The sequence below is a fragment of the Rhinichthys klamathensis genome, unplaced genomic scaffold, assembly GCF_029890125.1.
Source record: "Rhinichthys klamathensis goyatoka isolate OS25496 unplaced genomic scaffold, OSU_Roscu_1.1 h1tg000297l_1, whole genome shotgun sequence".
Classification (NCBI taxonomy): domain Eukaryota; kingdom Metazoa; phylum Chordata; class Actinopteri; order Cypriniformes; family Leuciscidae; genus Rhinichthys; species Rhinichthys klamathensis.
The window spans coordinates 508,704-533,695 of NW_026606816.1; the positions used below are offsets into that span (position 1 = coordinate 508,704).

General features: G+C 45.6%; 1 protein-coding gene across 1 annotated transcript in view; it reads right to left on the reverse strand.

Annotated features, from left to right (window-relative positions):
* Positions 1 to 24,992, reverse strand: part of heatr5b (HEAT repeat containing 5B) — a 68,955-nt gene that overhangs the window by 34,820 nt on the left and 9,143 nt on the right. Inside the window, exons 3-23 of the mRNA XM_056270139.1 lie at positions 22,959 to 23,170; positions 22,780 to 22,888; positions 21,538 to 21,687; positions 21,041 to 21,212; positions 20,393 to 20,547; positions 19,602 to 19,851; positions 17,849 to 18,004; positions 15,715 to 15,965; positions 12,420 to 12,531; positions 10,908 to 11,060; positions 10,715 to 10,814; positions 9,696 to 9,969; positions 8,587 to 8,762; positions 7,001 to 7,106; positions 6,718 to 6,908; positions 5,718 to 5,877; positions 5,046 to 5,235; positions 3,477 to 3,646; positions 2,294 to 2,441; positions 1,813 to 1,992; positions 871 to 1,131 (exon numbers count right to left, since the gene is read on the reverse strand). Coding sequence (XP_056126114.1) covers positions 871 to 1,131; positions 1,813 to 1,992; positions 2,294 to 2,441; positions 3,477 to 3,646; positions 5,046 to 5,235; positions 5,718 to 5,877; positions 6,718 to 6,908; positions 7,001 to 7,106; positions 8,587 to 8,762; positions 9,696 to 9,969; positions 10,715 to 10,814; positions 10,908 to 11,060; positions 12,420 to 12,531; positions 15,715 to 15,965; positions 17,849 to 18,004; positions 19,602 to 19,851; positions 20,393 to 20,547; positions 21,041 to 21,212; positions 21,538 to 21,687; positions 22,780 to 22,888; positions 22,959 to 23,170 — 3,676 coding nt within the window. The remainder of the gene's footprint in view (positions 1 to 870; positions 1,132 to 1,812; positions 1,993 to 2,293; positions 2,442 to 3,476; positions 3,647 to 5,045; positions 5,236 to 5,717; positions 5,878 to 6,717; positions 6,909 to 7,000; positions 7,107 to 8,586; positions 8,763 to 9,695; positions 9,970 to 10,714; positions 10,815 to 10,907; positions 11,061 to 12,419; positions 12,532 to 15,714; positions 15,966 to 17,848; positions 18,005 to 19,601; positions 19,852 to 20,392; positions 20,548 to 21,040; positions 21,213 to 21,537; positions 21,688 to 22,779; positions 22,889 to 22,958; positions 23,171 to 24,992) is intronic.

Below are 24,992 nucleotides of genomic sequence, written 5' to 3' on the forward strand. Positions count from 1 at the left end.
GTATTCATCTAAATGTGGGCGGAGTCAGGATGTTCGCTAACAGAATTGTGGGCGGAGTCAGGATGTTCGCTAACATAATTGTGGGCGGAGTCAGGATGTTCAGTAAAAGAAATGTGAGTGGAGACATGATTCGCTACAGAATTGTGGGCGGAGTCAGGATGTTCAGTAACAGAAATGTGGGTGGAGTCAGGATGTTCAGTAAAAGAAATGTGGGTGGAGACATTGTTCGCTACAGAATTGTGGGCGGAGTCAGGATGTTCGCTAACAGAATTGTGGGCGGAGTCAGGATGTTCAGTAAAAGAAATGTGGGTGGAGTCAGGATGTTCAGTAAAAGAAATGTGGGTGGAGACATTGTTCGCTACAGAATTGTGGGCGGAGTCAGGATGTTCAGTAACAGAAATGTGGGTGGAGACATCGTTCGCTACAGAATTGTGGGCGGAGTCAGGATGTTCAGTAACAGAAATGTGGGTGGAGACATGGTTCGCTACAGAATTGTGGGCGGAGTCAGGATGTTCAGTAACAGAAATGTGGGTGGAGACATGGTTCGCTACAGAATTGTGGGCGGAGTCAGGATGTTCAGTAACAGAAATGTGGGTGGAGACATGGTTCGCTACAGAATTGTGGGCGGAGTCAGGATGTTCAGTAGCAGAAATGTGGGTGGAGACATCGTTCGCTACAGAATTGTGGGCGGAGTCAGGATGTTCAGTAACAGAAATGTGGGTGGAGACATGGTTCGCTACAGAATTGTGGGCGGAGTCAGGATGTTCGCCAACAGTTTATTAGGCAAAGGTATTTCAAATGTAGTTTTACCCATAAGGAAAGGAGGAAAAGAAGTTCGCCGGGAGTATACCGAGACCTTCAGACGTTTACCTTCAGGGTTCTTGGTCTTGGCGACCCGTGCTGCTGCCAGGTCAAAGTGGGCCTTGTCTGCATTCTCACACAGATGGATGATCCGGCACAGGCAGTCGGCAGCGAACACTCGCGTGACCCAGCGCGGCGCCACGGACGGCTTGGCCTTCTCATCCTGACCCAGAGACGTGAACATGATGTCATCATCCATCTCATCCTTCTTCTCGGAGTCGTCGTCCTCCTCCTTCCGTCGGCTCTGAGACGCCACCGTCCCTCCGACCTCTGCAACAACACCACCGTATGAGGGCCGACGGATCGAGCAGTCTATGAGCTGGGCTAGTAGCGCACTGTTCATCTCTTTACACAAGCACACTGTAGTCTCTCTTCCTAAGGCGAAGCACTCTGATTATTAGGAACATGTAAAAGAAAGTTTCGTGGTGACCTTAGAAATGGCAGTTTTGAAAAGTTTTGAAGCAGCAAGACGAAACAAGAGAATCCTACAGATATAGAAAAATGAGCACTGCTTCTAACACCGTATTGCTCACTACCAAAATTGGGTTTTGTACGATATCAGTTGAACGTACCTCAGTATAAATACAGTATCTTAGGCTGTCCACACACCTGAAGATACAGTCCCCCTGTAACCAATACTGTTATCCCTTAAAACACCAAAATTACATATTTAAGGGGGTTTTTCCTGTCTTCAAATATCTTGAATGTAACTCGACACCCTTGCCTCATTTAGTATGTGCGGTTCTATGAATATGCAAATGAGCCCCGCCTCCACTCACGGGTCGCTTTATCCGTGTATTTTCCGGAATCTCTGTGTGAAAGGGGCTTTAGAGGATCGCAATATTAACATGCCTAACCTGTAGCTTCAGCCAGTCAGTGTGTGTGTGTGTGTGTGTGTGTGTGTCACCAGTAGCTTCAGCCAGTGTGTGTGTGTGTGTGTGTGTGTGTCACCTGTAGTCGCTGCCAGCACATCTTTGCAGAGCTTGAGCCAGTGAGGAAGTTTCCCCACAGCCAGAGACGAGAGCATGTGACCCAGTGTGTCGTGGATGTCCGAGCACAGCTTCCGATCCGTCTCCCGGTCCAGCATCCCGAACAGAACACCTTCCAGCCCGGTCTCGGTGATGTTCAGATCTGGAAGAACAACGACACTGTCAAATACTCAGTATATTTAATATGTAAGGGATAATGCACATCCAGCCGGTGGTTATCTCGGAATAAACCCGACAGGGTGATCGGCTTAAGAAAGTGATTTAAGCACCAAATTTAGTACACAACTTAATAAAATATAGCTTAATTTGTGCAGACAAGCAGAACATATGAACTGAAAACAAACTAACTAAACTTAATTCATCCCATACAGAAGAACCCATCAGGTTCGCAGTGCTGTGATTGGAGCAGATAAAGAGTGAGTGTTACGGAGAGCGTCACGCACTGAGGGTAGAGTTGTCTTTGGCGTCCCCGGCCCTCCTGGCGAGACTCATGGCGTATTCACACACCTCAGGAGCCTCTCGCTGAGCCAGCTGACGGAGACACGCCACAGCGGCCCGCCGTAACAGCAGGTGAGAGCTGCACAGATGCACCTGCACACACACACACACACACGTCACTCACCGGCACCGAACTATGGACTGTGCAAAAGTCACATGTGCTCTCCATACACTCATATTTGCACATTTAAAGGAGGAGTTCACTTCAGAATTACAACTTCCTGATAATTTACTCTCCTCCACGTCATCCAACATGATCATGACTTTCTTTCTTCAGTGGGAAAGAAATGAAGGTTTTTGAGGAACACACTCCAGTATTAATCTCCATATAGTGAGTTCAATGGGGTCCAACGGGTCGAAGGTCCAGATGTGAGTTTCAGTGCAGCTTCAAAGTCTCGACACGATCCAGCCGAGGAATAAGAGTCTGATCTAGACAAACCAGCGGACATTTATAACAAAATACACATTTATATACTTTAACCACTAATGCTGGTCTTGCAGGAGCTGTGATGCGACACACATTACGTGATCAGGGTGAAAGGTCAAGCGGGACGTAGGAGGAAGAACAGACCCAGTGTTTACAGAGAGAACGTGCAAAGACTGAGTCAAACGACATTTACAAAAAAATGAAAGGTAAAACAACGATGTCGGACGATTTTGAAATTGGAGGAGAAAATGTTTTTCGCCCTACTCTACATTTCTGAACCGGAACACACTTGACCTTTCACCCTGATCACGTAATGTGTGTCGCATCACAGCTCGTGCAAGACCAGCATTAGTGGTTAAAGTATATAAATGTTTATTGTGTTATAAATGTCCGCTGGTTTGTCTAGATCAGACTCTTATTCCTCGGCTGGATCGTGTCGAGACTTTGAAGCTGCACTGAAACTCACATCTGGACCTTCGACCCGTTGGACCCCATTGAAGACACTATATGGAGAAACCCTGGAGTGTGTTCCTCAAAAACCTTCATTTCTTTTGACTGAAGAAAGAAAGACATGAACATCTTGGAGGACGTGGAGGAGAGTAAATTATCAGGAAATTGTGATTCTGAAGTGAGCTCCTCCTGTAGTATTATGATTTGTGTATCTGTTGAATGTGGATGTGGAGGTGTATGGGCGTCGTTACACAGAGGCAGGGCACGAGGCTGGACAGGTTGACGTGTCGCGGCGCGAACATATGCAGCTGCTGGAGACACGAGATGGCCGCCGCCTGCACCAGAGAGTCCGAGTGATCCTGCATGATGGCACAGCCCACCAGACACGACGAGCGGATCGTCGACACGCTGCTGCCGTTCCCTGGGGAATAGACAGAGTGAGCAACGAGAAAACTCTTCCCAGTGCTGCCAGGGCTAGAGGCGCATGCATGAGATTCACTCGCTCGACATCTTCCAAACATTTGGTAACATATTGAGCAGAAGGTGATGAGCGACAGACAAGATAAACCAATAGACAGAATTTGCTAACAGATTAGTGGGCGGAGTCATGCTGTTTGCTAACAGAATTATGGGCGGAGTCATGATGTTTGCTAACAGAATTATGGGCGGAGTCATGATGTTTGCTAACAAAATTGTGGGCGGAGTCGTGACGTTACTGTAGAATTGTGGGCGGAGTCATGATGTTTGCTAACAAAATTGTGGGCGGAGTCATTATATTTGCTGTTTGCTAAAAGAATTGTGAGCGGAGTCATGATGTTTGTTAACATAATTGTGGGCGGAGTCATGATGTTTGCTAACAGAATTGTGGGCGGAGTCATATTTGCTGTTTGCTAAAATAATTGTGGGCGGAGTCATGATGTTTGTTAACATAATTGTGGGCGGAGTCATGATGTTTGCTAACAGAATTGTGGGCGGAGTCATGATGTTTGCTAACAGAATTGTGGGCGGAGTCATATTTGCTGTTTGCTAAAAGAATTGTGGGCGGAGTCATGATGTTTGTTAACAGAATTGTGGGCGGAGTCATGATGTTTGCTAACAAAATTGTGGGCGGAGTCATTATATTTGCTGTTTGCTAAAAGAATTGTGGGCGGAGTCATTGTTGTTTGCTAAAAGAATTGTGGGCGGAGTCATGATGTTCGCTAACAGAATTGTGGGCGGAGTCATGATGTTTGATAACAGAATTGTGGGCGGAGTCATGATGTTCGCTAAAATAATTGTGGGCGGAGTCATGATGTTTGCTAACAGAATTATGGGCGGAGTCATGATGTTTGCTAACAGAATTGTGGGCGGAGTCATGATGTTTGCTAACAGAATTATGGGCGGAGTCATGATGTTTGCTAACAGAATTATGGGCGGAGTTATGGTGTTTGCTAAAAGAATTGTGGGTGGAGTGATGATGTTTGCTAACAGAATTATGGGCGGAGTCATGGTGTTTGCTAAAAGAATTGTGGGCGGAGTCATGATGTTTGCTAAAAGAATTGTGGGCGGAGTCATGATGTTTGCTAAAAGAATTGTGGGCGGAGTCATGATGTTTGCTAAAAGAATTGTGGGCGGAGTCATGATGTTTGCTAAAAGAATTGTGGGCGGAGTCATGATGTTTGATAAAAGAATTGTGGGCGGAGTCATGATGTTTGCTAAAAGAATATCGCTGCAAAGGTATTTCAAACATATTTCACCCCTAAGCACAGAAAGTAAAAGGACTTTGCCGTGAGTACATTGAGGAAACCCTGACATGTTTCAAGCGCTATAACAGCGTGTACCCTGTAGTTCTGGGCCGACGGTGGTGATGAGCGCCCCGAGACAGCGGCCCAGACACTGATGCACCTCTGTGTGTGAGGGCGGCACCGTGAGCAGCAGCGTCAGCACCAGAGACAGCGTGGGCTCCACATAGCCCCGGTACATGGGCCCGCTGGAGTCCACGATCAGAGCCAGGGAGTGCAGCGCCCACGTCTGAAACACCACAGCAAAAAGGAACTAATTGCGTTAACGCTCAAACAAACCTTTCAGCGGCTGTTATTCTGGATCACAGAACAATAGATGCAGGAGAAGAGAGTTTAACACTTACTACACCAATAAAACAACAAATATATTTTTTGCTTACAGTTTAAATGAATCATCGAAGGTCAGAAGCAAGTACATTCGTCAATAAAGTGAGATTAAATGCATAAAAAATTATATTTTATTTAACATATTTAGATATTGGAGGTTTGAATAGTATTCTGATTCTGTATTTCACAGATTTTATTCATTTTGAGGAATATTTAATCTTTTTTTGTGCAAGTGACACGAGTAAATGCTCACATTTAGTCTAGAACTACAATAACCATCATGTTTACACGCAGGACACGTACACACATACGTCATGAGTGATGTAATGAGTTCCCCCGACACAGCTCATCAGAGCCGCACTAAACCTCACTGTCGGCGCTCACCTGGACCTCGTGGCACGTGGCGTCTTGAGCTAAGGCTAGCAGGATGCTAACGCTAGTCTTCAGGTGCTGGCCCGACCCGATGCCGCCCACGTACCGGTGCAGGCATCCTAACGCCAGAGAGTGGCCCGTCCTGGACACCACGTCACGCGCAGACTTCAGCCTGTGCAGAGGAGCACACACACACACACACAGCACAACATGAGGGAACCGCAGCAAACAAACAAACGCATGAAACAGCAGAGATACAGCGCTGACCTCGGTTCCCTCTGTAAACAAAACATTTTTAAATGTTGTTTATGTGTGTATGTGGTGTTTTTAATCTGCTTTAAGACACACCATGTGTAAGTTCATAAGTCGACAGCATTGCTGAGTATTTCCTGCTTAAAACTGCAGTGAACCAAAGACAGTCTCAAAAACACGGTTTGAAATCGCTGGTGTTTCTGACGTCACAAACGACCTTGTAACCAATCAGATCAACGTGTGATCGTCAACCAGTGGATCTCTGAGCTGAGTGAGTGAGTGGAGGCGGGGCTCATTTGCATATTCATAGAACCGCGCATACTAAATGAGGCGAGGGTGTCGAGTTACATTCAAGATATTAGAAGACATGAATACGTTTTTTTCAAGGAAAAAACGCTTAACCCGCTGGTGCTCTTCATGTGTCGGTAAAAAACGACCGAAATGTATTTCTTTATTTAAATGAAACGAATGTACTATATTTGAGTTCGATAATGTTTTTTTAATTTAATATTTTGTATTTTTAGGAGATTATGGTACTAAATTCTATTTACTCTCCATTTAATCACTTTTTGAGCATAGACCTGAAAATAAAATTTCCAACTTGAACTGTCGTAAATGAATGTTTTAGAGCGACAGAATTAAGTTTGATCTCATTTCAAAGACGACACATGGCAGATTATTGCTGAAGTGACAAAAGTTTTAAAAAGTGAACTTAAAAAAGTTACAGGATTTTCGCGTTTATGATTATGCGTGTGCATACTTGTCGAAGCTGTGCTGTGCCATGCGGGCGATGAAGGACGCCTCCCCGACGACCTGTGCCATGCGTCCCAGAGCCTCGCCCGCGGCGCAGCGCAGGATGGGGTTCGGGTTGTCCAGCGCGCCCATCACCAGCGCCAGAGCAGACTTACGCACCTCTTCTGGACCCAGACTGCTCTTGTTCTCAGCCAGACCCTGCACAGACACACACAAGCCCGTCAACGGCCATTATTACGACTCTTAAACTACTCTACTGTGGGCTATGAGCAGCACAACTCGTCTGACACCTTGAGAGCGCTCAGCACTGCAGTGAATATGTTTAGCTGGACGGCCTGCTGACGGACTCCTTTAGCTTGTTTGATGCATTCGGCAAAGTGATCCAGCATTTGCAACCTGGAAGAAACAACAGGACATGAAATAAATCCCAAGCAAGGCTGTGCAGCGAGAGGAACGGTAAAGCTACGATCTCACCGACCAACACACTGGATCTTTATTGTAGCGGCACAATCACAGCCTAGCAGAACATGCATACGCTACTGTTCAAAAGAATGGAGCAATTTAAATAGTTGTAATGTATTTAAAAGAGTCTCTTCTGCTCATCAAAGCTGCATTTATTTGATCAAAAATACAGTAAAACAGTGTAATATTACTCCAGTGTAAATCAGCTGTGTTCTGTGTGAATATACAGTAAAGTGTAATTTATTCCTGTATTTTCAGCATCATTACTCCAGTCTTCAGTGTCACATGATCCTTCAGAAATCACTCTAATATGAGGATCTGATGCTCATGAAACCTTTATGATTATTAACTTCATATTTTTGTGGGAATCATATTTTTTTAGGATTCTTTTATGAAAATAAAGGTTAAAAAACAGCATTTATTTAAAATCTAATCTTTTGTAACATTATAAATGTCTTTATTGTAACTTTTGATCAATTTAATGTGTCCTTGATTCATTTATGTAAAACAAATAATCTTACTGACCACAAACTTTTAAATGGTAGTGTGTCTGATCTTTAATATAGAGCTGGACGTACAGTATATATAGACTTATATAATATTCACGTTACCCAAAATGTCACATGAAATACAAAAAGAAAGAGAAGGTAAAAATGTCGTTGCACAACACAATGTCATATGACAAAAACGAAGAAATGTGGCGCTATTACTTTGAAGATTTTAATCCCTTTGTCTTTTTCAGTGTTTTTTTATCAATTTGTTAACCTCATTAGCATACATTTAGGCACAGGTGTGTATTTTTATTGAAATTTCACTATTTCACCCCCATTTCCTTTAATAAATCGATTTCACTCTAGCAACACAAAATAGTTCCTCTCAGAACCTTAAGGACAAATAATGTCCCCATTGAAACCCACTAAATATATTTTAGGTATTTTATGACTGTGTGCTGAAAATGATCCTTGTAACAATGCATTCAAAGTATACTTTCAAAATACATTATAGTATACAATAATATATCGTACAAAAGTATAGCTAAGTATAATCTAAGTATTTGTTTATGAATGTGCATTTGTTATTGAAGACAAAGTGTGCAGTTTGTAGTATTTGGAATAAGACAAAGGTATTACTGAGCATTTACTTTTTACTCAAACATAATACACTTATGGAATATTGCTTGTATGTTTCGACGACACTTGTAATGAATTTGTAATTACATGTAACATATGTGTTCTTTGTGTTATAAGTACCTTACCATAGTAATAACAGTAAATTATGCATAATTACATGCAACTAACCCTGAACCAATCCCTAATCCTCCCCTAACCCTATAGTAAATACATGTAGTTGCTTAATATCGGCAAGTATGAGTATATGAGTGTGCAGTGTGTCTGAGCACAGTGAATGAGCGCACCTGTGCTTGAAGGAGACGTGAGGGAACACGACCCCGAACAGGGCGACGGAGGCGTCGATCACGGACACGCCGAGCGGCAGCGGCCCGGGCACGGCCTCGCCCACGGGCACACGCAGGTATATGGAGGACGGGTCGTGTTCCAGCGCGCCGCTGCCCGACGCACTGTTCGGCTGGAGCTGAGGGACACACACACACACACACACACACAAGGGGAAGCGGTTAGAAATCGTCTAGGACCCGCTAAAAGTGGACTTGCGCCCGAAAGCCAAAAACGGTGTACTGCAAAAAATATTCAGCCTTATCCACCTTATTCCTGCGCCCCATGATGCTCTGCGTGAAATATGGGTGTAACTTGCGTTAAGCTGTAAACAATCAGTGAAAGGCTCGCTCTATGAACGCAATAATACGTTTTTTTCTTTTTAAACTTTTTCCCAATGAGATGACATTATTCTACTCAGCCTTCAACCATTGGACATTAAAAGGACATTTAAAAGTGTAAAAGCATCAACAAGGAACTGTCAACAGACCATGGATAATCCCAAAAGCGCGACTCTTTCCACAGCAATAACGGACGGGTTAAATATCACTGTAGTAATATATATATATATGTATGTATCTGTATTATGTAACATACGTTGCCTTGATCGAAAATGTTAATTAACTTCAGCATTGCGTGACTCTTTTTCAAAGTGATATGCGTCATTTTGACAGATAATAAATTCTATTTACCTGGAAAGAGACGTGAGAATTCGAGGAGAAAAACGAGAGATTCTTAGTGCATTCCAGTGAATTATTAGTGGGATATATCGTAAATTAAACCCTGAGAACAGAACACAGATGTGCAGGCGATGTTGTCCTTTTTCATATTACAGCGGAGTGGCAAAGGGAAAAAACTAAATAATCATGAGGAGAAGAAAGCAGCGACTGCCATAGATATTCTCCTTATAACGTCACGTTAAAATAAAAATGTTACGTTATTTTCATGATGTCTGAAAATAAAGCATGAAGGGAAACTGACGGATCAGCTTCATTTGTAGTGCAACCTTATGATTTGAAATGATTGGTTTCAGTGTTTTTGATTGGAAGTTCCCCAAACCGGCGCATCTCACCTGATCCTCGATGGACTTGTGGTCGGTTTCCTGAAGCCAGGAGCCCATCAGCACACTGTCGTCGTAATGGCACAGCGAGCGCAGCAGAGACGTGGTGGTGTTGGCGGAGTTATCCGTGAGCGTGAACTCGGCCACCAGCTCGCGCAGGAGAGCGTTAAAGCTGCCTTCGTACGTCTTGGGCGGCAGCAGAGCCAGTATATCGTAGAGTCGCAGGCGCACCATGGCAGCGCTGGCCTTCAGGTGAGCTCCGTGAACCTTGATCACTGCAGGGACACTGACACACAAAACTACACTCAAACACAGAACTGTGGAAAATATAGTCAGGTCATTTATCAGTCCTCACTCAAAAATACAGCCTGAAGATACATAAACACAGCCAGTCAGAACAAATTTGATGTTTAAGGTACAGTGGGATCAGTGAGATTTCTTAATGCTTTTAAAGAGTCTCTTCTGCTCACCAAGGCTGCTTTTATTTGATCAAAAAGACAGTAACAACTGTGAAATATGATTACAATTTAAGAGCTGTTTTCTATGTGAATATAATAGTAAAGTGTAATTTATTCCTGAATTTCCAGCATGATTACTCCAGTCTTCAGTGTCACATGATCCTTCAGAAATCACTCTAATATGATGATTTGATGCTCAAGAAACACTTATGATTACATGTGGGCGGAGTCTCTCTGCAAGTGCACTGCACTCACAACCAAATTACTCATAAATCACAGCCAATCAGAAGAGCGTGTGGGCGGAGTCTCTACAATGATCAATGTTGAAAACAGTTGTGCTGCTACAGATTTGTGTGGAAACTGTCATACATTGTTATTTTTCAGGATTCTTTAAAGAATAGAATATTCAAGAGAACAGCATTTATTTGAAATATAATTTGTGACTTTATAAACGGTCACTTTTGATCAATTTAACACACAGCCTTGCTGATTTTCTTTCAAACTAACAGAAATAGTGCTGAGCAAAGGCACCGGCATGTCTTTACTGTAACTCCTGCACTGCGTCACACTCACTGAGACATCATGGTCATGGCACACTCGATGGGCGTCATCAGTCTGCGGATCACGTCCTCCGTCAGCAGCTCTGGACAATGGGCCACAAAGCTGCGCATGGCTGTGGGGAAGCAGAAACATGATGTCTTCATGATGCGTGTGATAAAAACAGAGCAGAGAAAGCCATCAGGAATGATGATGTGAGGTGTTTTACCGCACAGGGCTCCGGCGCGGCCCTCCAGCATCACCTGCCAGCTGAAGGAGTCTCCTCTGGCCTTCTCCGCCTCCAGCTCCTTCTGGGAGCGAGGGAACACGTTACGCCACAGCAGCAGCATCTTGGGCAGGTGGTAACGCACTAAAGACGGTCCTGGTGAGATGAAACAACACGATTACTGCCATCGTGAAAATGCTTTTAGGCCAGAAACACAATGTGCTTCTGAGCCTCTTCTTTTATCAGGAGAGTTGCTTCACACCTGATTCTAATCAGACTCCAGTGACATCCGTTTGTCCACACCAGATACAACACGACTTCAAGATGGGACAAAATAAATAATAAATCAAAGCCCATCAGAAGAGCGTGTGGGCGGAGTCTCTCTGCAGGCGCACTGCAGTCACAATCAAATCAATCAAAAATATCAGCCAATCACAAGAGCATGTGGGCGGAGTCTCTCTGCAAGCACACTGCACTCGCAACAAAATGGATAAGATTAAAATGATTAAAATATATACTGTTTGTCTTGTTACTAGAATGATTGTTATGTACACTATAATGGATTATAAGATAATTAACGGGTACGATTTGAAAAGTTTCTTCTCAAATCAATGTCCGCATCATTATTTGTGTGGTGTGTAATAAGCGCCAAGATCGTAAATTATCCTTTAAATGTCCGTCTTGTTTGAAGTTGTTCGTTCTCTAGGCTCAAAGCTCAAAACTTTTTCTTCACAGAAGCTTTGCATCTAGTAAGCTAATAAAATAGCTTTAATGTATAATTATTCTCATACAGTAGTGGGGAAAAGTGATGTCCGGCCTAGGAAAACTTGACATCTTCACCCTTTTTCAGATACTATTAAAAATGTGTACAAGATTTTGCAAGCATATTGCGTAGTTGTGCTTTGAGTCGACTGTTTTATTTGTCATAACACAATGAAACATGACAAATTGTCAACAAAAGCACAAACAAGAGAGAACCAACCCAATATTAATAATGGATTATGTTATAGTCAATGTTTGCTTTTTCCTGTCAGCTTTTCGTTCTTCTATGCAGTTTTTTTGCACAGTAAAATAAAAACTGTAGCTGTAGTTTGCCCTTTTTGCCAAATAATTTAGCTCAACTATTTAAAAATATATAAACTAACATTCAAAAGTTTGGGATCGGTAAGATTTAGAAGTCTCTTCTGCTCACCAAGGCTGTATTTATTTGATCAAAATACACCACACAGTGAATATATAGTATATGTGAATATATAGTAAAGTGTAATTTATTATTATAATTAACAATATTATTGATCTGCCTGGATTGACACCATAATATGAGAACTGAACTGAGCTGCACGATGACATCACGGTTTTCTCCAGAGCTATACAGCATATACTATATTTATAAATGAACTAAATGAATAACTTTTTTACAACAAAAATGAAACATCACTGAGCTTACTTAAGCTGGACTGTGACACTAGTTTCTACTGGAAACAAACTTTGTTGTACTCATGAGGATGGACTCACCTAAGGTCATGAGCGCTCCTAACAACAGCCAGCCGGCTTGAGTCCGCTGGAGAGACATACGGCTGTTCTGCGCTGCCGAACGCAGCAGATCCTCAGCTATACTCACCACCATCTGAAACACACCACTCCCAGTCAGGCTCTGTGACAGCAGTCAGATACAGGTGCTTCTCTACAGGAGTCTCGTATTTCTGCACGAATACACATTCTTCTAATGCTGTACATTTAAAGGAATGTTAAACTACTGGCTCTGTGTGGTGTATTATTGTCATTGTACAGTCAAAACTAAATTTATTCAGACACCTTCAAAATATCTCACATTATCAGTTTATTCGCTATAGTTTAGAAAATGGTAATAAAAAATTACAAGAACTCAGAGTTATTAAATGTGGGATGGGGAGGGGAGGCAGTGGAGACTCAGACTGGGATCGGGAAAGGAGGCAGTGTAGACTCAGACTGGGATCGGTAGGGAGACAGTGGAGACTCAGACTGGGATCAGGAGGGGAGGCAGTGGAGACCAGAGATGGGGACTCGAGTTTGAGAAGTCGCACACACAGTGACTTCAGACTCGACTTGAGACTCGTCCTCGAAAGACTTCAGACTCGACTCGGACTCGAGCTGCGGGACTCGTGAACAATGTTTATTTTTAGGAAACGTCTGATGAGCTCTCTGTTATTCCCCTCCCTCCGACTCGTTACCTAAAACCTGCCTACATAACACGTACTACGTGCGCGTGGCCACACATGAGAGGACAGCAAAAAAACATGTCGACTGCACCGGCCGCTGCTGTGCCATTCATCGTAAGCTTTGGGTTTAAAAACTTCAAACAAGACGGGCCAAATAAAAGAAGCGCTCAATGCAAAATATGCGGTATCTGCGCGCGTGCACCTCATGGTATTCCATGAGGGAGAGAGAGCGCGAGAGGTATGGGTGAACGAGAGAGAGAGAGAGAGAGAGAGAGAGAGAGAGAGAGAGAGAGAGAGAGAGAGAGAGAGAGAGGGACGAGCGAGAGGTAGTGCGGCGCGAATGCGTTACGGCGCTCTGCAATCAAATACGATTTTAAATAGGCTTAGTAAAAATAAAATAAAAAATCGAAAATCAATGTGTGGCGGTCAGCCAGTGTTGATATTGTGGCGGGCCGCCACAAATATATGAACGTATGAGGAACCATGTATTTCACATCATTTGGTTCCAATAGTGTTTTGCATTTAGCTACACTGTGATGTTTTGCACTGTGTCAATTTTAGTGCTTTGAGGTAGGCTATAACATTTTCTATATTTGGTCTTATAGCTTCAGCTCCAGAGCCAGCACAATAGGACCCAAGGCCTTTTATTGTAATTCAGCAACAGACATGAGAGTCCTTTTTCTTCAGAACCTCAATTTTTACAGATGCAGATATTAACTTAAAAGTAAAGCATTCTTGGTGTTTTTGTCATGTTGAAATAGCCTGTTTACACTATCTATTAGCATACAGTATCAGCTTTGATTTAGGTATATAATCAAAGGAGTCATAATAACATTACATGCTTTGAATTCCTATATAGCTATGAAGTGTTCTAAGCAGCCTGGATGGGTCGCTGTACGTGATGCAACACTTATTATAACCACAAGAGACTTGAGACTTGACTTGGACTCTAGTTCAGAGACTTGAGACTTGACTTGGACTCTAGTTCAGAGACTTGAGACTTGACTTGGACTCTAGCTCAAAGACTTGAGACTTGACTTGGACTCTAGTTCAGAGACTCGTGAGCATCTCTGGCTCAGACTGGGATCGGGAGGGGAGGCAGTGGAGACTCAGACTGGTATCGGGAGGGGAGGCAGTGGAGACTCGGACAGGGATTGGGAAGGGAGGCAGTGGAGACTCGGACTGGGATCGGGAGGGGAGGCAGTGGAGACTCGGACTGGGATCGGGAGGGGAGGTAGTGGAGACTCGGACTGGGATCGGGAGGGGAGGTAGTGGAGACTCGGACTGGGATCGGGAGGGGAGGTAGTGGAGACTCGGACTGGGATCGGGAGGGGAGGTAGTGGAGACTCGGACTGGGATCGGGAGGGGAGGTAGTGGAGACTCGGACTGGGATCGGGAGGGAGGCAGTGGAGACTCGGACTGGGATCGGGAGGGGAGGCAGTGGAGACTCGGACAGGGATCGGGAAGGGAGGCAGTGTAGACTCAGACTGGGATCGGGAGGGGAGGTAGTGGAGACTAAGACTGGGATCGGGAGGGAGGCAGTGGAGACTCAGACTGGGATCGGGAGGGAGGCAGTGGAGACTCAGACTGGGATCGGGAGGAGACTCAGACTGGGATCGGGAGGGAGGCAGTGGAGACTCAGACTGGGATCGGGAGGGAGGCAGTGGAGACTCAGACTGGGATCGGGAGGGAGGCAGTGGAGACTCAGACTGGGATCGGGAGGGGAGGCAGTGGAGACTCAGACTGGGATCGGGAGGGAGGCAGTGGAGACTCAGACTGGGATCGGGAGGGGAGGCAGTGGAGACTCAGACTGGGATCGGGAGGGGAGGCAGTGGAGACTCAGACTGGGATCGGGAGGGAGGCAGTGGAGACTCAGACTGGGATCGGGAGGGAGGCAGTGGAGACTCAGACTGGGATCGGGAGGGAGGCAGTGGAGACTCAGACTGGGATCGGGAGGGAGGCAGTGGAGACTCAGACTGGGATCGGGAGGAGACTCAGACTGGGATCGGGAGGGAGGCAGTGGAGACTCAGACTGGGATCGGGAGGGAGGCAGTGGAGACTCAGACTGGGATCGGGAGGGAGGCAGTGGAGACTCAGACTGGGATCGGGAGGGAGGCAGTGGAGACTCAGACTGGGATCGGGAGGGAGGCAGTGGAGACTCAGACTGGGATCGGGAGGGGAGGCAGTGGAGACTCAGACTGGGATCGGGAGGGGAGGCAGTGGAGACTCAGACTGGGATCGGGAGGGGAGGCAGTGGAGACTCAGACTGGGATCGGGAGGGGAGGCAGTGGAGACTCAGACTGGGATCGGTAGGGAGGCAGTGGAGACTCAGACTGGGATCGGGAGGGGAGGCAGTGGAGACTCAGACTGGGATCGGGAAGGGAGGCAGTGGAGACAGACTGGGATCGGGAGGGGAGGCAGTGGAGACTCAGACTGGGATCGGGAGGAGACTCAGACTGGGATCGGTAGGGAGGCAGTGGAGACTCAGACTGGGATCGGGAAGGGAGGCAGTGGAGACAGACTGGGATCGGGAGGGGAGGCAGTGGAGACTCAGACTGGGATCGGGAGGAGACTCAGACTGGGATCGGTAGGGAGGCAGTGGAGACTCAGACCTTGCCCTTGGAGTGTGGGATGCCCAGAGGACACTGATGGACTCCTCCCAGCAGAGCCGCCATGGCGAAGCTGTACCCGCTCACGGCCTCGGGCGAGTTCTTCAGGTTGTTGATGCACTCAGCGCAGCGGTCCAGCAGAGGCGTGAGCTGGTGTGGAAGAGCGACAGAAACGCAGCGCAGACACCAGGCAGCCGACAGACGAGCCGCCATACTCGGGTGCAGCAGCACAGACGTCACCGTCTCCAGAAAACCTGCACACATCATCACAGGCGTCCAGATAGTGAGCGGATTAAGCTGCTAACGGTGTCGGCATAAATGAATTAAAGGGATAGAGTCTTCACAAGAGTCTTCATTTACTCTACCGCATATCGTTATAAACCTAGAAGACTTTCGTTCATCTTTTTAGCCACCTCCTGTGGTGAAAATCCAGCTTTTAAATGTTGTTTATGTGTCAATGAGGTGATTTTAATCTGCTTTAACACAAACCATGTGTAAATTCATAAGTCGACAGCATTGCTGAGTATTTCCTCCTTAAAACTGCAGTGAACCAAAGACAGTCTCAAAAACACGGTTTGAAATCGCTGGTGTTTCTGACGTCACAAACTACCCTGTAGCCAATCACGTTACAAGGGGGCAGGCTTTCACATATCATTAACAGCGAACTAGCAGGGGAGTCTCGAGAAATGCCAGGTTATCCCAGTATATATGTCTGTTAATATAAAAAAAAAAAATCGGGTAGATTTAGCCATATAGCAGGTGTATGATGTGGACTGAGATGGCGAACGGGAACATAGTTTGTGTAACACTAACAACACATTATTATTAGCTGTTTGATAACATAGTCAAGGAAAAGGATAATCATTTGAATTACCATTATGTGTCTGACGTTGTAAAGAGCAAACTTTTTCTGCAGCGTTTAGCTCAGTAAGTTGGCCAAGTGGATCTCTGAGCTGCTGTGAGTGAGTGGAGGCGGGACTTATTTGCATTTTCATAGAACCACGTGTACTAAATGAGACAAGGGTGTCGAGTTACGTTCAAGCTATTTTAAGGCATGAAAAAAGAATTAACAGGAAAAAAAAAACATTTAAAAACATTTAAATATGTAATTTTGGTGATCAAAGATGAGTTTTAAAGAATACAATTATTGACTACAGGGGGACTTTGATGAAATCCAAAACACTTCTGTCCCTCCATTGAAAGTCCATGTAATCAAAACCTTCAAGCTGCAAAAGTTCATAAAGACATTTACATTTAGTCATTTAGCAGACGCCTTTGTCCAAAGAGATTGTAAAAGAACTAATATGGACAAAGGAAGCTCAACCGTTTTTGGCTTCAACAATCCTCATTAGTTCTCAAGCTTTTGTTTACCATATTTCATGAGCTCTATGCACATTATGTTTATATAAGCCTTAATTCCATCGGTTAATCATATAAAGTGATCGTGTCTCTTCAGAAGACTTGGATTAAAAGGTTTCATTCATATGGATGTATTTTACCATCTCGTTTTGAAGCATCAGTGTTTTGGGTGAACAGACTGTCAGTGGAGGGACAGAAATATCGAAGATGAGTTTCATAAGTTTAGAAGATGAACAAAACTATTAAGGGTTTGGAACATCATTTTACATTTTAAATATATGTAATGTATAAATATATGAGAAAAGACTGAGGGTTGAATGAGACATGGACATTTGCCAAAACAAACAGTGACAAACTTGTCATCATAACATCGAATACAAATTCCATATTTATACCAAATAGTGTAACCATCTCTATTTATATATTTTTTTTTTTAAAGCTGGATCATAAGTGGACCTTTCAAAATGATAATGACCCAAAGTATGCAAGCAACAAGGAAACCGGGAAAGGGAACGGCTCAGAAGAAAGAAATGGAGCATGTTGGGACGCATGGATTCTCAGACAATGGTAATTACACATGCCTAAAATACAGTATTTCTGCCAAAAATGGCACTAGAAAAGTGCTATTAAAATTAAGTGTCAGGGTGTAATTTAGCTTGAGCATCCATAGTAATGAAATATAAATATACAAAGACTTTTGATAAGCGTGCCACCCTGGGATGTTTGTCTGGTTTTGTACCCGACTGCTGCATGTTGTGGTTGTGTGCATTTCTCCTACCGACGGACGGCTCCAGGATCAGCGGGGAGGCCGTGGCGCTCAGACTCTGGACCAAACTGCCCAGCTCCTTCAGCGCGCACACCATCACATGCTGACTAGCCGACACGTCCGCGGCTCCGGCGCGGCTCTCGCTGCTCGGGTCGTTCACCACCGCCTCTGTGTGGGAGAGAGAGCAGTCATGAGCGTCTGCATGCACACGGAGCGATCCAACACTCCTCGTGTCAGGACCAGTGTTGGGGACGGTTACTTTTAAAAGTTATGCGTTACAAGATTGTGTTACTCCCATAAACTGTAAAAAATATGGACAAAGCGTCTGTGACGTCACCCATAGACTTTCTGAAGAACGGTTTTGAGGCTGTTTATGGGGGGTATGGGCGGTGCCATCTTGGAAAATCTTACGATATTTCAAATACAAATGTTCAGAAAGGATACAGAGGTGGTATGATGTGTTGTGTCAGATCATGGCCGAGACGTCAAATTTCAGGAATTCCACTCGGCGCAGCCCGTTATCAGCTGTCAATCACGCGCTTATTTGTCATACATTTTATATCTAAATACGATCTAAACTAACGAGTTAGAAAAAAATTCACCCCCCTCACAGTTGTCAGGCACTCGGAACCTATAGAAAAATACAATAAAAGTCCATGGGACCAACCTGTAAAAACATGAATTTATGCTGTGAAAACTGACATTTTAACATGCGGGTCTATGGAGATTTGCTCCCTTTTGGGACCTCCCTCTAGCGGATTTTCAATGTATTGCAGTTTTTCGCACTTCCGGGTGGGCTTCATTTTTCAGATTAGAATGTTGCCGCTTGGTTACTCCCTAAAAAAGTAACTAATTGTATTAATTCCAGTCGCTCACTTGCTTTGTTCTTGAACGAATCAGGCTTTTGAATAAAACGGTTGTATGAACGATTCAATGACTCACTTATTAAGACAATGAATTGTAGATTAATATGGTTTATTCTATTTTTTAAATAAAAATCACTTTAAAAAATAAAAGTTATTTATTAGCATCGATAGTTCCAAGGACAACCTTTAACATCCATTGCATAAAATGTTTTTTTTTTAAAGTGGAAAAAGGTTATTTACAAATCAGGCTTTTGAACAAATCGGTTGTATAAATGATTCAATGACTCACATATTAAGACAGTGACTCGCTGCCATCTACTAAAAGGTAAATAGAAGGTTCTTTAAAATATTAAAATGTTTTTCACACAAAAGGATCAATGAAAGGTTCTTTGAGGAACCAAAAATGGCGAACACCCCCATTTGGATCCATTATTTTTAAGAGTGTGACATCCTATTATTTTTATTAATTCATATATATAGATTCATATATAATAAGGCTGTGCAGCGATTAATCGCGATCCAAAATAAAAGTTTGTGTTTCCATAATATATGTGTGTGTACTGTGTATAATTATTTTGTACACACACATGCATGTATATATTTGAGAAATATTTGCATGTATATATACCATAATCTAATTTATATTATATATAAATATAAATATTTTATATATATAAATAACATTTTTCTCAAATATATACATGCATGTGTGTGTATTTATATATACAAAATAATTATACACAGTACACACACATATATTATGGAAACACAAACTTTTATTTTGGATCGCAATTAATCGCTGCACAGCCCTAGAAAAAAAAGCCCGATGACCGAGGACACAAGTGATTTCAGACACGAGTCTCACGGATTGTGCATTACTCCTCTAATCTCCATCTTACCCACGGCTCTCATCTGTTTGCTGATGGCCAGGCAGATCTCCTTGGCAGCCGCGATCTGAGCCTTCTCCCCCAGCAGCCCTCCCAGCGTCGCCCGCAAGGCGAAGGACACGCAGCGGCGGGAGTACACGGCCTCCACGTGGGTCTGTGTGGCGCGCGGGTGAGCCACCAGCTCCAGCAGATGAGACAGGAACACTGCGAAGTTACGCTCCAACCACTGGCCGCCCAGAGTCGTGACGAACACTACATACGCCTGCATGGAGACACACACCCATGAGCAGATGATGACACGTCTAATGCAGTCAACAAAACCTCCTGTTGCTTTAGAGTTTAAAATCTGTCATGGCTGAGATAAACCCACAGCATTGTATGAGTTATGATGCCAAACACCAGCTCAACAAATCATCATGCAGAGATCAACATTTTTGTCCAAAGTCCCCTGTAGTCGAACACTTTATCCCTTAAAACTCACCTTTGATCATCAAAATGACACATTTAAATGTTTTTTTCCCCTGAAAATAATGTCTTCATGGCTTAAAATATCTTGAATGTAACTCGACACCCTTGCCTCATTTAGTATTCGCGGTTCTATGAATATGCTAATGAGCCCCGCCTCCACTCACTCACTCAGCTAAGAGATCCACTGGTTGACGATCACACGTTGATCTGATTGGTTACAAGTCTAAATAGGAATTTGTGTTTAACTGTTTTACTAAGAAACAAAATGATAGGGACAGATCAAACGAATTGCCACTGTGAGTGAGTGTGTGCATGTGTGGTGTCTTCAGTCTCACCTGAGTGACCCCGACGCGCACCTCTCGACTGACCGAGGCTCCTTTCAGCATCTCTCCTCCACTCTTCAGGAACCCTGATCCTCCACGCAGGAACCCTGTGGACATCAGCTCCAGAACCTCCTCCAGAGTCGCTCGCTTCACGTTCTGCCGCATCACTGACACACACACACACACACACACGCGTGGCATTCAGTCAAAACCAAAAGTTATTCAGACACCATTTTAATTGATATTTTTTTCTAGTGTGTGCAGGACACTATAGTTCATTTCTGTAAGTGAGGAGAGCAGAATAAAGTAAACTGTGACATATTATACACAAATATTCTTCAGACAGCGACTACCAGTGACATTTATACACATTACAGACACTTTGAGCTGATCATGTTTTGCTGAAGTGTGTTTTCTGTAACTGCTAATGCTCTTTTTACACACACACTGAACAACATGAAGCATTGCTTGGTCACTGGTTGAGCTAAACTGGTATTATCTAATTGTGTAGTTAAATTTAACAGCTGACAGATATTCAACATAATTCATGTGTGAGACAGAAGGATGGTGTGTCCGGGCAGGTGTGTCTGTGTGTGTGTGTCCGGGCAGGTGTGTGTGTGTGTGTGTGTGTGTGTGTGTGTGTGTGTGTGTGTGTCTCACCGGTGGCCTGTTTGGGCATGAGCGCGGTGGCCATGGCGGTTCCCAGCAGTGAGGACACAGCGACACGCACACCGTACGTCGAGCCCTCCAGAGCCTTGAAACACAGAGTGGCCACGTTCTCCAGCTCAGTGGTCCAGATGAACACGGCCTCGTTCTGCAGCTCTAGCAGACACTGCCCAATCACATCATCATCATCATCATCATCATCATCATCATCATCTGGCCCAATCACATCATCATCATCATCATCATCTGGCCCAATCACAGTCAGCTCTAACAAACATCAGGGCTGCGTTCACCCCCGACAAACCGTCGCACAGCGTGTTTTAAACAGAAACGGTGATGCGTTGAACACACTGTTCTGATGACGCTAGAGTTGCAACTATGGCAGCTGAGAAGGCCATTCTTTGTGAAGAATTTTCCGAGTCTGATGAAGTCGGTATAAATATGTGTTTAATACTACAAAATATGTGTGTGTGTGTGAACCTCCTGCTCACCTTGGCGACGGCGCAGCGGACGGCCATGGATCTGTCGGTGAGCATTGAGCGCGTGTTCTTATAGATGTCTCTGTGACACGAGGCCGCCGCTCCACCGAGACCACTGAGCACTTTCTGCAGACTCAGCAGGATCTCGCCTCGACCCTGAGCCTGAAACACACACACACACACACACACACACACAGCAGCTTGAGAAACTGAAGGAGCGAGAGTAAGTTAAGACCTGGACTCACACACACAGAGCTGATGTACCTCTGCACTCTTCACTCACTCACTCTCACTCACTCACTCTCACTCACTCACTCTCACTCACTCTCACTCACTCACTCTCACTCACTCACTCTCACTCACACACTCTCACTCACACACTCTCACTCACACACTCTCACAACTCACTCTCAACTCACTCTCAACTCACTCTCAACTCACTCTCAACTCACTCTCAACTCACTCTCAACTCACTCTCAACTCACTCTCAACTCACTCTCAACTCACTCTCAACTCACTCTCAACTCACTCTCACTCACTCTCACTCACTCTCACTCACTCTCACTCACTCTCACTCACTCTCACTCACTCACTCTCACTCACTCTCACTCACTCTCACTCACTCTCACTCACTCTCACTCACTCTCACTCTCAACTCACTCTCACTCACTCTCACTCACTCTCACTCACTCTCACTCACTCTCACTCACTCTCACTCACTCACTCTCACTCACTCTCACTCACTCTCACTCACTCTCACTCACTCTCACTCACTCTCACTCTCAACTCACTCTCAACTCACTCTCAACTCACTCTCAACTCACTCTCAACTCACTCTCAACTCACTCTCAACTCACTCTCAACTCACTCTCAACTCACTCTCAACTCACTCTCACTCACTCTCACTCACTCTCACTCACTCTCACTCACTCTCACTCACTCTCACTCACTCTCACTCACTCACTCTCACTCACTCTCACTCACTCTCACTCACTCTCACTCACTCTCACTCACTCTCACTCTCAACTCACTCTCACTCACTCTCACTCACTCTCACTCACTCTCACTCACTCTCACTCACTCTCACTCACTCTCACTCACTCACTCTCACTCACTCTCACTCACTCTCACTCACTCTCACTCACTCTCACTCACTCTCACTCACTCACTCTCACTCACTCTCACTCACTCTCACTCACTCTCACTCACTCTCACTCACTCTCACTCACTCTCACACACACAGAGCTGCTGTACCTCTGCACTCTTCAGGGCTTTCAGGAGGTTGTTGATGGTGTCAGGGAAAGAGCTGCCCAGCATTCGGCCCATACGCTCGTAGAACGCCCCGACACACGCCACCGCAGCGCTGCACACACACGTCAGTGTGAGTATATGTGACAGAGAGAGTGAGTGTGTGTGTAATTGAGCGCACTCACAGTTTGGTGGGTAAGTAAGCAGCGGTGTCATCTTTGCTCCTGATGATGTCGTTGCACCGGTCGAGTGTCTGGAAGACGGTGAAGGTGTCGCCGATGGAGTAAAGCACCGCCAGGTTCTTGGAGAGCAGCTTACGAGTGGGCGGCCCGGGGGAACTGCTGATCAACCCCGTCAGCTGCTCCACCAGCTGCTTCTGCTTCTCCTTCACATCCACCTGTACTCACACACACACACACACACACACACACACACACACACACACACACACAGCTGATCAACCCCGTCAGCTGCTCCACCAGCTGCTTCTGCTTCTCCTTCACATCCACCTGCACTCACACACACACACACACTGCTGATCAACCCCGTCAGCTGCTCCACCAGCTGCTTCTGCTTCTCCTTCACATCCACCTGCACTCACACACACACACACACTGCTGATCAACCCCGTCAGCTGCTCCACCAGCTGCTTCTGCTTCTCCTTCACATCCACCTGCGCTCACACACACACACACACTGCTGATCAACCCCGTCAGCTGCTCCACCAGCTGCTTCTGCTTCTCCTTCACATCCACCTGCACTCACACACACACACACACTGCTGATCAACCCCGTCAGCTGCTCCACCAGCTGCTTCTGCTTCTCCTTCACATCCACCTGCGCTCACACACACACACACACACACACACACTGCTGATCAACCCCGTCAGCTGCTCCACCAGCTGCTTCTGCTTCTCCTTCACATCCACCTGCGCTCACACACACACACACACACACACACACTGCTGATCAACCCCGTCAGCTGCTCCACCAGCTGCTTCTGCTTCTCCTTCACATCCACCTGCACTCACACACACACACACACACACACACACACTGCTGATCAACCCCGTCAGCTGCTCCACCAGCTGCTTCTGCTTCTCCTTCACATCCACCTGCGCTCACACACACACACACACACACACACACTGCTGATCAACCCCGTCAGCTGCTCCACCAGCTGCTTCTGCTTCTCCTTCACATCCACCTGCACTCACACACACACACACACTGCTGATCAACCCCGTCAGCTGCTCCACCAGCTGCTTCTGCTTCTCCTTTACATCCACCTGCACTCACACACACACACACACACACACACTGCTGATCAACCCCGTCAGCTGCTCCACCAGCTGCTTCTGCTTCTCCTTCACATCCACCTGCGCTCACACACACACACACACACACACTGCTGATCAACCCCGTCAGCTGCTCCACCAGCTGCTTCTGCTTCTCCTTCACATCCACCTGCACTCACACACACACACACACTGCTGATCAACCCCGTCAGCTGCTCCACCAGCTGCTTCTGCTTCTCCTTTACATCCACCTGCACTCACACACACACACACACACACACACTGCTGATCAACCCCGTCAGCTGCTCCACCAGCTGCTTCTGCTTCTCCTTCACATCCACCTGCGCTCACACACACACACACACACAAACTGCTGATCAACCCCGTCAGCTGCTCCACCAGCTGCTTCTGCTTCTCCTTCACATCCACCTGCGCTCACACACACACACACACTCGCACACACACACACACACACACTGCTGATCAACCCCATCAGCTGCTCCACCAGCTGCTTCTGCTTCTCCACATCCACCTGCGCTCACACACACACACACACTCGCACACACACACACACACACACTGCTGATCAACCCCGTCAGCTGCTCCACCAGCTGCTTCTGCTTCTCCTTCACATCCACCTGCACTCACACACACACACACACTGCTGATCAACCCCGTCAGCTGGTCCACCAGCTGCTTCTGCTTCTCCTTCACATCCACCTGTACTCACACACACACACACACACACACTGCTGATCAACCCCGTCAGCTGCTCCACCAGCTGCTTCTGCTTCTTCACATCCACCTGCGCTCACACACACAAACACACACACTGCTGATCAACCCCGTCAGCTGCTCCACCAGCTGCTTCTGCTTCTCCTTCACATCCACCTGCGCTCACACACACACACACACACACAC